The sequence below is a fragment of the Protopterus annectens genome, chromosome 6.part0 (assembly GCF_019279795.1).
Source record: "Protopterus annectens isolate FY-2018-M chromosome 6.part0, PAN1.0, whole genome shotgun sequence".
Taxonomy (NCBI): Eukaryota; Metazoa; Chordata; order Ceratodontiformes; family Protopteridae; genus Protopterus; species Protopterus annectens.
The window spans coordinates 1,554,283,160-1,554,300,300 of record NC_056737.1 but is presented as its reverse complement, the minus strand read 5'-3'; the positions used below and the strand labels follow the sequence as shown (position 1 = coordinate 1,554,300,300).

The 17,141-nt window shown below is 39.3% G+C and overlaps 1 protein-coding gene across 1 annotated transcript in view; it reads right to left on the bottom strand.

The window, feature by feature from the left end:
• The window catches only part of LOC122804002 (protein mono-ADP-ribosyltransferase PARP14-like), a 1,683,704-nt gene that overhangs the window by 1,439,316 nt on the left and 227,247 nt on the right, over positions 1-17,141 (bottom strand). The window contains exon 2 of the mRNA XM_044073683.1: positions 14,516-14,643. Within this exon, the coding sequence (XP_043929618.1) occupies positions 14,516-14,643 (128 nt within the window). The remainder of the gene's footprint in view (positions 1-14,515; positions 14,644-17,141) is intronic.

Sequence of the window (17,141 nt, the reverse complement as noted above, 5' to 3'; positions counted from 1 at the left end):
ACACTAATGTGATAGTGTTTAGCACTGTAGATAATTTAATGGACTTGAGTAAAGCTACCATTTGGATCATGGACGGTACCTTTTTTTCCAAAGGGGTAACCATCCGTCAATTGTATAGTGTGCATGCTATTGTACAGTATGGTACACATAGTAAGAGTGTCCCTCTAGTGTATGCCCTCATGTCAAAAAAATCTCTGAAAGCGTACAACTACCTATGGCATGGTTTGTTATATTTACTAGCATCAAATAATTTGGAAATGCAAGTCAAGTTCGTTATGTGTGACTTTGAAATAGCAGCGTTGAAGAGTATTAAGTTAAACATTCCTGATGTCATTTCCAAAGGCTGTCTTTTTCATTTTGGTCAGAATGTGTGGAGAAAGGTGCAAAGTCTAGGGCTAGGACGGTTGTATAATACATCACAGGAGTTTCAACTAGCGGTAAAGTCTTTAGTGGCACTGGCTTTTCTTCCCGAAGAGAAAGTAAAGGAAACGTTTGATGCAATCACAGTGGATTTCCCAGAAGAAGGTAAAGACGTCTTGAAGTACTTCTCGGACTGGTATGTCTACGGTAAACGGTGTAAATTCCATACTAGATTTACATCTTCTCTACGGTTTCCTCCGCTTTTTCCTATTAGGTTTTGGAATGTCTATCAACTTAACGAATTGTCTCTACCCAGAACTCAAAATACGGTGGAAGCTTGGCGTCGTAGGTTAAAGTGTTTGCTTGCTAGCAAAGGGACGGATCTTAGATGTCTTTTGCATACTTTACGTCGTGAAAAGGATCGAGTGGATGAGTTATGGATACGGATGTCTACTGGATATGTACCTTCACCTAAAGGTAGAAGAGTGTTGATGAGGCAACGGCGGTTAGAGAACCTGATTGGGAATATGAAGCAATATTGCAATGTAGACTTTGTGCGATCGGTTGCATGGCTGCTGAAAACGTAAACCGTTTGCTGTTTAATCGTGGTTTACTGTATTATTTAGTTGTAACATACTGCAAAAATGCAGGGGATTTATGTTTGACTACTGTTTTATACTATTGTTTATAACAGTGATGTCATGTAGTTGTTATGTTATACCACGTGTGTGATAAGTGCACTACGGTAGAGTTTTGAGAGTTGCTGCAATACGTGGTACATGTCGATGATCTGGTTGTCGGTGTTTACATTTTCGACGTTGTCAGTTGTCGATTTCGTGTGTTGTTGGCGTTGTTGTGTCGGTTTATATGTTGTCGATTATTTAGGTTGTCGATCTTATAACCTAGAACCATATATATATATATATATATATATATATATATATATACACACACACATATATATATATATATATATATATATATATATATATATATATATACACACACAGACACACACAGACACACACACAAAGGAGACACACAAGTGAATGTAAAAGAATGAACTACTAGGATACAAATAAAAATATACAGCGGACTTCCACTGGTTCAATAAACTGTTTTAAAACCTCACTGCAACAAGGGACTGTAAATGAAAGTTGCACACAGAGGAAGTTGTTACCATTCCTGCTGTGCATTTAACCCTCCCAAAAAGGTAATGAAACTTGAGCTTTTAACTAAAAAGTTAACTGAATGTAAATAGGATCACACAACTTAAGAATTAAACAAAGCAATTAAACAGTTGAAAATCTGTGGCATTCTCATTTTAACTAGATTTTTTCTTGTGATGGAGGTATAATGAGGAACTATTTTCCAACACAGTTTGTTAAATGAAAATGACTTATGCAATCATTATTAACCTGCAGCAGACATTTCACAAAACTGATACAAATTGTGAAAACAGTGAAATAATTCCATGTTTGAAATGGAGAATTAAACTGCAGGACCTCTGTACTGATGCACGAACATGCAGCACTTGTATATTGTATTTCATGCCTTATAAGGGAAGCACATTTATTTACTTCCTGTCTATTATGCACATAGTAGTTTACTGGGTGGCCACGGTAGTGCAGCAGTTAGTGTTTCTGCCTCACGGCAAGAGGCTCTCTGGTTCGATCCTCGGCTGGGGTGCCTTCTGTGCGGAGTCTGCATATCCCCCCTGTGGTTACATGGGTTTCCTCCCACATCCCAAAAACATGCTGTAGGTGGATTGGACACTCTAAATTGGCCCTAGGAGTGAGTGTGTGAGTCTTCTGTGGAAGGTTGGGCGCCAGGCTGGCAACTCAACACCATAAAACTCCACTGCCAATCATGAGTGGACAGGTGATCCACTGTGGCGACCCCTAACCGGGAAAAAGCCGAAAGAAGAAGAGTTTACTGATCCAACATTTGATGTCAATATGGACTACATTACTCACTCATAAACAGGATCCCATGGAAACAACAGCTGGGCCTATGGAAAAAGTAAAGTTCCTTTTTATGTGTGGGAGAAGAGAACATTTTTTTAACATTAAATTAATCAGGTGATCAATGTGCTTTGTTATAGGGGGTTATCCCGGCAATTTTGTGGATGGTATTAAGCAAGAAGTGTTGACAGGAAGAGAATCCCAATTCCAACCCATTTTGTGAGACTATTGCATGAAGTTTAGCAGTGACTACAAGAAGTCACAGAATTTCTACAGGACTATGGTTTTGACCTATAGCGTTGCCACCTAACTGGTATTTTTCTGGATTACCTGGAAATCAGAATTCTAGTCCGGTAGTCCGGAAAGCACTACACAAACTGGTATTTGTTTATCTGTAAAAACAGAATGCTAGAGTTTGTAAAAATGAAGACTCGGATGAGCTTTTTAATTTAAAAGCATCACTTATGGGATGTTGGTACTTTCTAAAAAAGGAAGAAAAAAACAAAACAAGACAATCCACCTCTTAATGATTTATGTAGTGACATCATAAAATGGGTGGGGTGGGTGGAAAAATGTGTGGAGGGAGGTGATGTTGCAGGTAGTGCAAGGGGTTTGATTTTCGGTCTGGTTTTCACCACACAGAAAGGTGGCAACCATACTAACCTATAGCAGTGTCACTAATTGGTCAAGAAGATTATTTCAATGCATTTTCCCCATGTTAATGGTTTGAGTAAAATACCGAGTTATGTATCCTACTTTGTATATAAAATATCTAACAATTTAAAAGATTTTTATTTTACAAACTTTGATGGGACATCAGTTGGTTAGGTACAAGGAAGTACAGGATGTGCAATCAGTGCCTATATGTTAATGAAACTAATACGAGTATAGAACTGACAAAAGCGTGGATTAAATGTGAATTAGCAAACAGTGGAAGTAGATCAAAAGTTTATTTAGCTTGCTGCACATCCTGTGACAGGTGGTTGGGAAGACAGAAAGGTGCCTTATGGAACAAATTTATGAACATGTTTATAGTATTTCTAAAATGGATTAAAAATGCATCAAGTGAACATGTACAGGCTTGCACAGAATTTAACAGGTTTTTATTTGTGCTTTGGATAAGGTCAACATTAACATAAGAGACAGGAGTTGGGAGATGAAATCAGAGTTCAAAGAATTGTCTTGGCAATTAAATTTGAACTACAGAAGGTTTTCTTGGGTTAAATGACCCAGCATTACCGATACCTTAAAAATGAGAACAGCAAAGTTCATTGGTCCATAGGTGTGTACTAGGCTAACGACCCTGCAGCCTATATACATCTAGCCCAAGAAGATTTCGTGGCATCATGCCGCCCAAAGTTAGTTCCCAGTACCCCTGTCAAGCAAGGCCACTGAAGTGATCCCAGGGTGAACTTACTGCTATATCTTCTGTTAATGTATAATTATTTATTACATATGTATTTTTGTATTCACATTTATTTGGACTTCAAAATATGATCAGTTGCCATGCGCTGTCATGTGATTAATATTTTTATGTATGCAATGGCACTGGTGAGAATAAGTTTATTCTGAAGAAGTCTTTCTTACTTTTAGACAAAAGTGTTTAATTTTTGTTAATAAAATTTGGATTTGATTTACCTTTTAGCTCCAAGGTCTACAGCTTTCTTTTTGATCATATTTTCTTAATAAAACACATCACCCACGAAATACAGTTTTAGTACGGTGAGACAGTTTAGGTGATCCAAGACAGACTTCCACAGGAAGTTTTTACATAGTTTTTCAGATTTCCAGATGTTTCTTGCCTGTTTGGGACATATGTCACACACCAACACTTTATTTAAATTACTTTGGTGACTATTTTTATTTTACATTTGTTAACCGGGGGTGTCTAACTGAGCCGAAAAGGCCCTTTTTCAGCAGAGGCCCAGGGAGAAAAGCTCCACATAGAAAAATTACAGATACATTTAGATATTTAGATATGATAAGTATACACACAAATTACAATAGACATGTTTTTACAGTGGTATGCAGCACATCAACAGTTACAGTGGAGAGAACAAACAAGAAAATCTTAATTTAAAAATAAAGGTAATTAATAGATTTGTGGTGTACAGCTGAAATTTGGAACATAGGCAGAATACATACATAGTACACAGGTACAGTACACGCATTGTAGATTAGCCAGTGTTTGTGAGTAAGAGTGAAAACTACTATCAAGTACTCCAGGTTTAGTATGTGTACCTTATCCGCTTTCACTAGTCTGGTAACAATCATGGCACGGCCAACTTTGCTTGACATGTTGCCTGATGAGGTTTTTAAAGGAGGCTTTGGATGATACTAGGACTAGTTAGTATAAGAACATTGTTTTTATTGTGGGCTGTTCTAGCAGCATATTTTTCACTGTGGTGAACTGCTCATTTGTGACTGAGGGAGAGGAAAGAGGATTCCACATTGAATGTACATTTTTTAACTGTATTCTCTAATCTAGAGTTTTTCAACAGTACTAGCAGCTTCCAGCCCTCTGGCTTAATGTAATGTGGGGTCTCAAAAGTGCTTTGGCAGGGAGATGTGGGTGCTTTAAAGGTGAATTCAAGCAGCCAAACTGCATATGGCTCTTTCTGCTGTTAAGACAGCCCTCTGGGTGGTAAATGTAAAAGCAAGGAGGTTAAAAAGTATGAAGTTTACCCATTCACTGGATTCCATTGAAAACAGTCAGTCTGGTGAGTGCTGACATATCACATTGTTTACTGGGGTAAATGGACTTAGTGCCATCCTGCATACTGACTGTCACAGAGGAATCCCACTTGTGCAGTTGTAAAGTAAACCATGGAACTGCAAGTTAATGTGTAACAATGTTAAGTAATAGCTCCAGGAAAAGTACTACTGTACCCATGGGGCTCCTGTAATATGACTGAGGAATATACAGTTTGATTTCTTATCCCTCATCACAGTTCAAGGCAATATCTACCAAGAAATAATGAAACCATGGAATATATTTTAAATGCGTGCAAGAATTTTATATCAGTTTAGCACTAATGAAGAAGAAAAGGCATGATAATATTCACATATTAGGATAACAATAAGGTGTTGTGCTGGTGACCTCAGTGGTAAACAGTGTCTGCTAATTATTATGGGTGTGACACCCGTTCACTGGCCCAGTAATCAAGGAGCCTCAATCCTCACCACTAGCACCAGTAAGGGGCATCCACATTTGGAGGATAACAAGTACACACACAGTAAAGTACAATTTCCCTTAAGAGCACACAGAGATCACAGTCATTCTGGGGCTGGTTTCTTCCTTTCTCTCCAGATTCCCAATAAGACTCCTCACTGGCACAACTATAGGGTACAGATCTCAGCCGTGTGGTCAAGCCAAAACCTCCAGCACCCTCTCTGTCCAACCAGTGCTTCATGTCCCTGCCAAGTAGCTGACATGCACACACTTTGAGATATGAATTATATACAAACACACAGACACTCCTGGGGAAGGCTGGCACAGGTTCTACAGCTAAGCCCCCTCCTGTCCAGACTATAAGGTAGAAATCACTGCCAACCACTACTTATCAGCTACTATAAGGCCCTACCCAAAGAGTGACCAGTTCCACTGTGTGCTACTACTGTTATCCAAATAGTAAGTGTAACCTAGGCTAAAGCTACTGGAGTGGCTTATACAGGATCATTAAATGCATGCAAGTACTCTGACAGCTTAAATTATCTCTACACAAAACAGTCACAGTTGAAAGGTTTAAAAATATTTAATAATAAAACCACAAGACAATACTCACTCATTCAACACAGTGACAATACAGAGTTCAGAAGTCACAGGAATACTTTAAAACAACACTGTAGGACAGTCTGACATAAATATAGAAAATGGCTAGACTAATCTGGCTATATTCCTATCTATCTCTAAGAGAAATACTAAGATCTAAGATCCTACTTACAGAGCAAAGCAAGTGCTGGTGAGCTGATGTGTTCAGGTACAGACACAAATACAAAATGCCAAATTCTTCAGTCTGAAAAAGTCTTAAATTGATAATACACATTACTGCTGAGTCATTTCAGGTTACATCATTCTTGACACTTCTACTTAAGTTTCCCCGGCTCACAGAACTTAACATTTTAGCATTTCTTTTTGTAATCTGCACCTGCCAGGAAGCCACAGCAATAAAAGACACTTTACATGAAAACCTAGTAACTATCTCTGTCTTAGAACAATAGAAAGAATTTCCTAGCCCAGACATCATGTCTCCTAGCATGAGATCAAACAGTCATAAAATGCTTTACTCATCAGCTTTCTTCCAGCAGGGTGCACTGTGGTTACATTTTTGAATCTCAGAACATAACACAGTTTTCTTACATGTGTTACACCAGCCTGTGGATCATATTAATATTTACAATGACACAGAATTATTTATAAAATTCTATCTGGCTGGGCTGGCAGCCCCTCATTTTTTCACAATGGTCTCTAGCTATTGCTCTGAATCTTTGCTAAATACTGTGAATGCTCCAATAGCATACACAGGGTGATGAATGGCTGCAATATACTTCATGAATGGATCTTTTGTGTGTGTTTAGGTCCTATTAAGATAACAGTTACACTATTAAGGTAGCAGTTACACTATTAGGAATAACCAGGAATCAGTAAGGCCAACAATACACAGTTTCATAGACAGATGCCATAGTTTTCCCTCAGACAAAGGAGGGTTCCTAAAGTTTAAGGGTCTACAAGTATACTGACAGTGATAAAATTGAGGGAGAGCTGATAATGGCTGTTTGTTGAGATGGAGGAATTGGAACACAATATATATATTTTTTACAAGACTAAAGTACAGTTTTGTACCTACCATAAATGTAGATGTTCGAGGATCCACATTGCTGCAGTCCTAACTATTGGGTAGTCCGCTGTCCAGTCGGCCCGAATACCAGAGCATATCCTCAGTCTTTTCTTGCCCCAGATGTCAGAAGACCCTAAAAAGACAAGGCCCAAAATATGTACAATATATACAAAATATATACAAAATATCAGCATATAACTAAACACAGAGGGAAGGAGGGAGCAATGTGGATCCTCGAACATCTACATTTATGGTAGGTACAAAACTGTATGTTCTTCATTCCACATTGCTGCAGTCCTAACGAATCCCAAAGCAGAGGTAAGAGGCTGGCAAATCATAAAGAAGCAGGAGCTGACAACATGCCTTGCAAAATAGCTGTCTAGACTTAGAGTAGAGAGGAAGGTGATAATGCTTAGAGAAAGTATGTACTGAACTCCAAGTAGCTGCCTCCAAAATATCCCTTAGAAATGCTGTTGAAGTGGCAGTAGCCCTAGTGGAATGAGGCCTAATCCCAGCTGGAATCTCCTTGCCATGATGGGAATAACAAAATGCAATGCAAAACCCAATCCACCTAGAAATAGTTTGTTTTGACACAGGCTTGCCCTGAACTCAAAGCAAAAGAAACAAACAGCTGCTGAGACTGCCTAAAATCCTTAGTCCTGCTTAAATAATAATTGCCTGTGTACATCTAAAGTGTGCAAAATCTTTTCCCCTTTATTTTGGGGGTCTGCATAAAAAGTAGGCAAATGAATAGTTTGGTTTAAAGCCACACTAGAAACCACCTTAGGCATAAAGGAAGGATTAGTACTATCCTTATGGAAAATCAAAAGGGCTCTACTGCCATAAGGGCCTGCAACTCAGACACCCTTCTTGCAAGCAGTCTTCCATGACAAGTATTTCAATTCATTTCCAACACAAAATTGAGATCCCAAGCAGGAGTAGGAGTCTTATATTCTTTGCCCTCTAAGAAACTGCTTGAACAAAGGATGCGAAAACAATGGTGGGTCACAATCATAGTGAGCTGAAATTGCTGCAGCATGAATCTTAATGGAAGAGAAGGACAAACCTTTGTCCAATAACTCAGTAAGATATTGAAGAGCCACACTCAAATTAGGCTCAGAAATCTCCAAATTCTTTGCTGTACTAAAACCTCTTCCACCATAATCACATTTAAAACTTGTTGAGGAAGTTGAGACCTGCTGTGTTTCAACACAGAATATGCCAGGCTGTTAGATGAAGAGAGTGAAGCTTGACATTGAGCAGATGACCGTCCTTCTGAGATAACAGGTGTGGAATCAAAGGTAAAGGCCATGGAGGCTTCCTTACCAGACTCCTTAGTAGTGGGTACCAGTGTTGCGGAGGCCAATCTGGAGCTATTAAAATCATCCTTGGCTTGTCTTGTCTGACCTTTAAGAGCACCTTTGGAAGAAGAGGCAGAGGTGGAAAGGCATACACATGAAGATTTTTCCAACTGAAAGAAAGAGCATCCACTTTCCAAGCTGTGTGATGAAACCCCTTTGTGCAAAACTTTGGCAGCTGGTGGTTTAGTGGAGAAGCGAACAGATCTATGTCTGAGTTCCCCATGACACTGTCAATTTCTGAAATACATGAAGATCCAGTTTCCACCAGAAACCTTGCCTGAAGAGTTAGTTGCAAGCAAATCATTGCTTGCCTGCATAGAGGATAAGAATGTGTTCCCCTTGTTTGTTGATGTACCACATGACAGTTGTGTTGTCTGTTAGAATCAACACCTGCCCTGAAGCCATTAATGCAAACTGGACTGCTAACATCTCCTTCATGTTGATATGTAGATGCTGTAGTCTGGCAGGCCACTTGTCTTGTATCCACTTTCCATTTAGATGAGCTCCTTGTTTAGGTGACATTTTTTGAAGGCAAGGTATTATTTGAATGACAGTGTCCAAATCCTGGCAGTGCTGTGTCCATACATTTTGAGATACCATTGCAGCTTCCTCATATGCAGTTTGGCATTGGGAAGCACCAGAATACAAGATGCCATGAACCCTAATGCTTGAAGGACTGTCCTTGCAGTCAGCACGGACTGATGAGATAGTTGATGGAAGTAAAGGGATAGACTCTTTTGTTTGTAAAGGCCATCTGGGCTGCTGTATTCAGTCTCACACCCAGAAAGCACATGTCTTGAGAGGGTACTAGACTGGACCCTAGGCATCTTAGCACTGCTATAACATATTCCAGATGCTGTAGAAGGTCTTCCTTTTCTTGAGCCAGAATCAGGCAGTGATAGATTTGAATTCCTTTTAGCCTGAAGTAAGCTATCACTGAGAACTGATAATGAGAATTTCCAGCAGATACTTCCTGCAACTTAGTCTTATAGGCACATGAAGGTAAGCTTCCTTGAGATCTAAAGTTACCATCCAGTGATCTTTGCCCAGCAGAGGTAAAAGCTGTTGTAACGTCAACATCTTGAACTTGGGAATGTCCAGATAAGTGTTGAGGATAGATAAATCCAAAATTGGTCTCCACGTGTTCCCCTTCTTTGGTACTAGGAACAGGCGAGAATAAAATCCTAGGCCCCTTTCTGATACAGGGACTGGCTGAATGGCCCCTATTTGGAGTAACAGAGAAATTTGCTTGTGAGCCTCTTTCCTTTGTGGAGGAGGAGCGTCTGGCATGCCTTTGAAAGGGGCAATGTATGGAAATAAAACCTGTAACCGTGGTGAATGATATCCAACACCCATCTGTCTTGAGTAATTAAATCCCAATTTTCTTTGAAAAGAGGCAGTCTTCCTTCTACTGGCAGCTGAAAAGGCAGGTCATTGGGTCTGTTAAGGACTGACCCCTGCCCTCACCAGAAGTCTGAGCAGGTGAACTCCTGTTCTAGGCCTAAAAGAACCTTGAGCTCTGCCCCTACCACGTCTAGACCTACCCCTAGACTGGGAATCATAAGCAGGATATGTCCATCCCTTAGTAGGCCAATTTCTACTAAACTTAAAATCTTTAACAGTTTGCATAGACTTAGCTTTGTCCTCCATTTTCTTTAAAACTGCTTCCACAGGCGAACCAAACAACACATCAGACTGTAAAGGAGCATCCAAAATCCTTGTCTTAACATGCTCAGCTAAATTCTGATCCCTCAACCAGGCATGCCTGCGAAGAACAGAACTAGTGGCAGCCACCCTCGAGGAGGCCTGTACAGCATCAAAACCACATTGCAAAGAATGCTTACCCACTTGTTCAGACACATGAACTAAATCCAGCAACTCTTTACACTCAATACCTTAAGCATCCACCTTAGATTTCAGTTGTGAAAGGAGATAATTTTGATATTTTAGCATGTGAAACTGACAATTCAACGCCCTCATGGCTAAAGTGGAAGAAGTATACACTTTCTTTCCCCATCTATCCAAAGCCCTTGCCTCTTTATCAGTGGGAACAGGGTTTTAACCACAGAGGCCTTAACACCTTTAGGTCCCTGAGAAACAGTTTCGGGTCTGCCCTAGGACTCTTAAAAGATACTTATGAGCTTCAGGCACCCTATAGTACCTATCAGGTTTAACAGGAGCAGGAGGCAAAGAATCAGGGTTCAGGGAAGCCTCTGCAAAACATCTTCCACCACATTCAACACAGGAGGTATAGCTAAGGGCCTATGCTGGGGTAAAACAAGAATTCCCTAAGCCTTTTCCTGGAATCAGAGTAATCCTGGCCTTCCCATTTAAAGTGCTCCCTCATGGAATGCAGAGTCTCTGAAAATGAGAAATCCTCAGGAGGAGAAGCTGTAGGAGTGGAATCATCCACATCAGAATCAGAATAAGGAGCATACTCCTGCAAATCTTCCGCAGAAGACTCAGAAGCCTCCGAACACTGTTCAAAACTATCAAACTCAGGTTCCACCCTAGGCCTCTTATCAGGAGGGGGCATAGAACCTCTAATCATAGTAATCAAATCTTCTGCCATTTTAAGCATATGTTTCTTAGGCACAGAACCAGAAGTGCTAGGAGAAGCCCCACTGAAGCTAAACTTGGCCTACCTCTCAAAGTTTGGCAACAGAAGGAGAGGCTCTAACTACCTTGGGAAGAGAGGGAAGAACAGTTACCTGAGAAGCCCCCTCAGCCTGGCCTACCTCCTGAGAAGGCACATCCTGTAACAGTAAAGTCTCTGCCTGAGACTCCAAAGAAACTCCTGGCAAAACCTCTGGCTCCACTGAGCCTAAACAAGGTATACACAAGGTATGGTAATCCCTATGAGGTATCTGTTTCCCACAAGAAATACAGTTATTCACTGGAATGAAGAACATCAGACTGTTATTAGGTACATTAATCATTCATTATGTTTGTAGGTTCAGCAGAAGTGAAAGTGTTGGAGGCTTCAGCAAATATAAAGATTTTATATTAGTCCATTTACCAAAAAATCAATTACAGGAGATAAAAGGGAAGAGTATAGAGTGGATGGCGAGATGAGGAGACTTCCTAGCATGGGAGTTACCGCCTGATATGCAAACAGTCATTAGTGCTGCCTATAAGCTAGACAGTGGTTTGAATAGGGTAGAATGAATGCTTCATCTCTGGCAGAGCTGGATTTCACTGTACTGCAAGGTGAAGCAAAATAATTAGTTTGAAGCATATTTAATTTTATTTTCAGTTATATATCAACTGTAGAACTATGGAGTAAATACAGATCTGAATTTTTGAGACATGACTGACTTTTTTGCTAATATCTCTCTATGACATTAAGATATTTTGTTAATTTCATAGTTGCATACTAGGCTAACAACCACATGGCCCCTTTTACACCTAGCCATGTATCTCAAATGTATCTGATAAGTTTAGGCACCTTTAGATTATTGTAAGAGGTATATGTAGGCTAAGACTAGGATGGCCAAGCATTTACAAGCTGCCTCTCTCCATTTAGGGACATAGGTGCCAGACCAGGGATATGGTAAATTTCCAGTTCCCCACCCACTGCTCCAAGTTACACAAATTGGGTTACGAAAACAACTATAATTATTATAAAACATCTAGAATGTACAAACCTTTTAATGTAGGTTTCACCTTCATTATTCATACATTTTTATTTTTACTGTTATGCTTATTTTTGTTTTTTACTTTCCCAGACTGATCATGAAAATAGAAAGTGTTCTACCCACATTAACAGATAAAAATAAACACATAAACACATATATAGGAATCTAATTTAAATAAAACACATAATTAATGAAACAAGGACATGAAAGTATGTTATACGTAAAGACAGAAGTTTTTCAAGTTCTGTTTCTTTTCTTGTATTAAGTGCATGGTAGAGGGGGGGATGGTCTTGTCAGTACATGCTAAAGAAATGTGGTACTGTACTGCTGAACAAAGACAATTTATTTTTGCCAGCACTGAACATTTATGTCATTTCCGTAATATAAATGATGATTGTGCACCTTTCAAAAGTACATTTTTATGGAGATGGATAACTTACAAGCTAACTGTATGGATGGACTGCACGTCTGAGGCTTGCAACAATTTACATTAAAATAATGATATAAATAAAAGTGCAGTCAAACAAAGGAATAGATTTTGGTAAGATAATAATTTTAAGCCTGTAAGTTTTCTTTTTCCTGATTCAGTATATGGTGTCTATTCCTCAGCTGCATCTCAGTGAGATCCCACTCAATGCTTTGAAATTTATTATTATGGCAGCACAAGTGGTCTGACATCTCTTATCAGATTTTCACATACGATATTATGCACTGTTAAACATTTTTTGTAACTATGTGTACAGCTGATCTTTACTGTGTTTAAATGTAGCCATCTGGAGAAAATGTCAAATGTAGGCACAGTCTTTATTTCTAAGTTCTCAGACTGTATTTTCCCCCTTCTCTTGTTTGTGGAATAGAAATTACTTCAACTCTAACTCTTTTTGAAAACTGTCACATGAGCATTAACGTCCACCTATATACCACCAGTTGAGATGGCTAACACCTTGGATTAACATACCATATCAAGGACTGCACTCTAAAACCTCAGTTCTCTCTAAAACTGCACAGCAGTGTGAATACTGAAACATGAATCCAAGCACCCAGTATGGGAAGAGAACCCACACTCTTCTAATATATTTGGCATCAAAGACATATATGCAACTTACTGAGGGACTGACACGAAATTACGAAAATAAAATTGCCGAAGATTCCGAAGACAACCACAATATATTCTATAACTATGTCAAAAATCTAAATGGCAATGCTCAGATCTGCTCTGAGCTACAACAGAATGACATTAAATATACTGATCCCAAGGGTATTGCCAATATCCTGGCAGATCGATTCAGTGCCAATTTCACCCCCCTCTCACCCCCTAAATGGCCCATCTCAATACCGAAAGATTGCCAAATTCCGGTAATAATGGCCACACAGGTAAAAAACGCACTCTCCAAGGCTAAGAATACAGCATCCATGGGACCAGATGACATCCCAGGCTGTGTACTACATGAACTACAAAATGAACTGGTACCTCACCTAAGTGTCATGTTTAATCATACCCTTACCTCAGGCTTCGTGCCTACTGAGTGGCGCAGAGCTACAGTTATCCCACTCCACAAAAGGGGATCCACCTTGGATCCCGTCCCATCAGTCTGACGAGCCTGATCTGCAAGGCCATGGAACATATTATCATGGAACTTATAAACAAAGACATTGGCAACCTTCAAACCTCTTGCTGTGAGGCAACAACGCTACTGCTGCAACACTGGGCTGTCCTAGAAATTTATTAGGAACCCCAGCTGAGTACCAAACCGGAGAACCTTTTGCTGTGAGGTGACAACGTTAACCGTTGCACCACTGCTTCGCCCTCCTCTACCACCTTATTTCACAATATGCCCAGACAGCCACAACAAGAAACATCCTCCTTCCACAGCTGGAATACCGCCATCCCCTGCTAGCTAGACATTCCCCACACAAAACCCAAAACCTCCAAGTGCTAGAAAATAAAATGTGTAGAATCATTCTTCTAGCAGATTCACACACACACACACACACACACACACACACACACACACACACACACACACACACACACACACACACACACACACACCACTGTGACTTACTTAAATCTATCAAATGGTTTACAGTGAAAGACTGGGCCATATTTCTGCTGACTAATCTTATCTTCAAAATCATCAAACCTGGCTACTGTCCACTTTTGACAAGATTACTCCTTTTTCAAAACTTGGCATATTCCATCAGAAACAATCAAACACATGGAATTAATATATATATATATATATATATATATATATATATACACACACACACACACACACATACACAGTATGTGTATGTATAATATATATGTACGTATATGTATAAAATGGGATGGACATAATCATACTTACAGATTCTGTAGGCTGCAAGGATTCACTTCTGTTATGCAGATCCTCTTTAAGTCTTACATGCAGGATTACATTGCCCTTTTCACGTAAATCCAGTACATGCTTTTCTTTTTCTAGTACTCGGTTTCTAACTAAAAATAAACATGAAATTCAGTTAAAATAAATAAAAGTTTCATAACTTAAACTTTCATATATTTAACATTCCTGAAATGAAATTCATGCAAGAAAATTAGAAAATGCAGTGCTTTACTCCATAAATGCTACCAATATCCTGCAGTTTCCAGACAGGTCTCTGAAGTGATGCCATCTAATGCCACAGTATTACTGCAGTGTTTTAAAACTATACAGCTAAAGTAACTTTAACTCATGCCTACTTAAGATGTTCTAACAGACACAGTTTAAAATGTTTTATCAGAAGAATGAAGGAACAATAAAGTCTAGGCACTTGTTTACTTACCATCAGTCAGAGGGTCAACGGCAATGGTGCTACCAATATCCTGCAGTTTCCAGACAGGTCTCTGAAGTGATGCCATCTAATGCCACAGTATTACTGCAGTGTTTTAAAACTATACAGCTAAAGTAACTTTAACTCATGCCTACTTAAGATGTTCTAACAGACACAGTTTAAAATGTTTTATCAGAAGAATGAAGGAACAATAAAGTCCAGGCACTTGTTTACTTACCATCAGTCAGAGGGTCAACGGCAATGGTGCATTATGTTACTTTAGCTGCAGCAATGATTCATACACCAAAGACCTCAGCTGCCATCTAAGTACTTCTGCATACCAAGAAGTGTTGTTGTTGTGTCTTTCGGCTTTCCCTGGTTAGGGGTCGCCACAGCGGAACTCCGGTCCGCTAATGATTGGCAGTTGATTTTTACGTGCCGAGTTGCCAGCCCTGACGAAGGTACGCCCATTCACGCATGTCTCCACGCAGAAGACGCTCTAGCTGAGAATTGAACCGGACAGCATCTTACTGTGAGGCGACAACGTGATCCATGCAAATTACCAGAGACAGGGTGCTAATGTGCTCAAAAAGAGAATTAATTTGCCAAAGCAGAAGGCTAAAGAAACACTTAATACTCTCCTGGTGGCACAGAATGGAAAAGATGGCTATAAAGCAAATTCTCTTGACATAGACACCTTCCCAAGTCAGAACAGAGAGGAAAGGAAAAGGAGCAAATCTTCCCATGATACTGTAAGTGGCCTCATACACTAAACAACTATGACCAATGCTCAATATTAATCAAATTCACATTTCATGATACCGATTTCATTGTTTACTCATATGACATTTAAGTTTCTTGTGTTAGCAGTATTTTTATGATAAAATGTAAATGCTATGTTTTCAAAATTAAAACTTTTTTGGCCATAGAAGATAATTACAAGATAATTACAAGAACAAGGGATTATAGGAAATAAAAAAATGTTAGTGTTTTACTTTAACAAGAGTATCCATTCCGTCTCTGTGATTGTTTACAGTAGCTCATGTCACACACTGTACAAATTCGAATAATGCTCAAATGATAATAAAGTTATTACAATAATTTTTAAAAATATAGCTCACAGCAGCAACTACCAATCCAGAATACAAAAGCATCCTCAAATATTGGTGATTTCTTAACATTCTTAAAAGCTCCTAGAGAAAGGATATGAAGAAACATGAAAGTCCATCAGAGTATTTCATGCTCACATGTCCATTTACGTGCACTTACTAATGCATATCCACCCACCCACTGACATAGGGATACAACCAGTTTTAACTTCACTGTAGCAAATAGCCAACAACACATATACAACATAACACAGACAATCATAGCTGAGGAAACTTCAAAACACTGTTTTTTTTTTTTGTATTTTGTAAATCAAGTGGCACCGGGCACAGCCAAATAATGTTTATCACATAAGAACAGAACTCCAAAGTCTTCTCAGGTCAGTGAACATGTGATGCTCTAAGATTTGCAATATATATTTTAACAAGACAACCATCACCTTACAACATATGATAGGGTCGTGTGCAAGCTGAAGTACAACTGACTGGTAGTGTTCCTCCTTCCAACCGACTTTCCTGCTCCTAGAGTTTAAAGGAACTTGTAGCATGTAAGAATAGAGGAGGGTAAGATGAAGGTCTTAAGAGAAGCCTGATCTGTCCAATGAGGGATTCTGGAAAGAGCACCTGCAAGGCAATAACACTCAGGGGTGTGCACCTTGCAGCACAAACCTACTAAAACCTGTATTCCTCTCCCAAGGCCACAATCAATAAGTAATGCCTGGTGATTCTACTGACTCTATCAGCATGATATAAATGGTCTATCCTGCACAAATATGTCACTGAAACAAGCAATAGGTGTTGCCACTCTCCTCACAGCATGAAATTTTATGTCCAGAAAAATACTCCTGCATGCCTCCCTGGAGCAACTGGCAATACAATACATAACTGAAGGTGTGATTACAAAGCTAAAGGCATACTTTCTCAGAAAGAAATAAACAAGTAACCCTAATTCAGCTTTCCTGTGACTGATGAGACTTAACAGGCAATAACTCCTCAACACTGGTATACTCATAAAATTAGTCTAGGAATCCAGTTCTTTAATTCAGAGTTATCTCCTAAACAATTTTAAGCCGGCTGT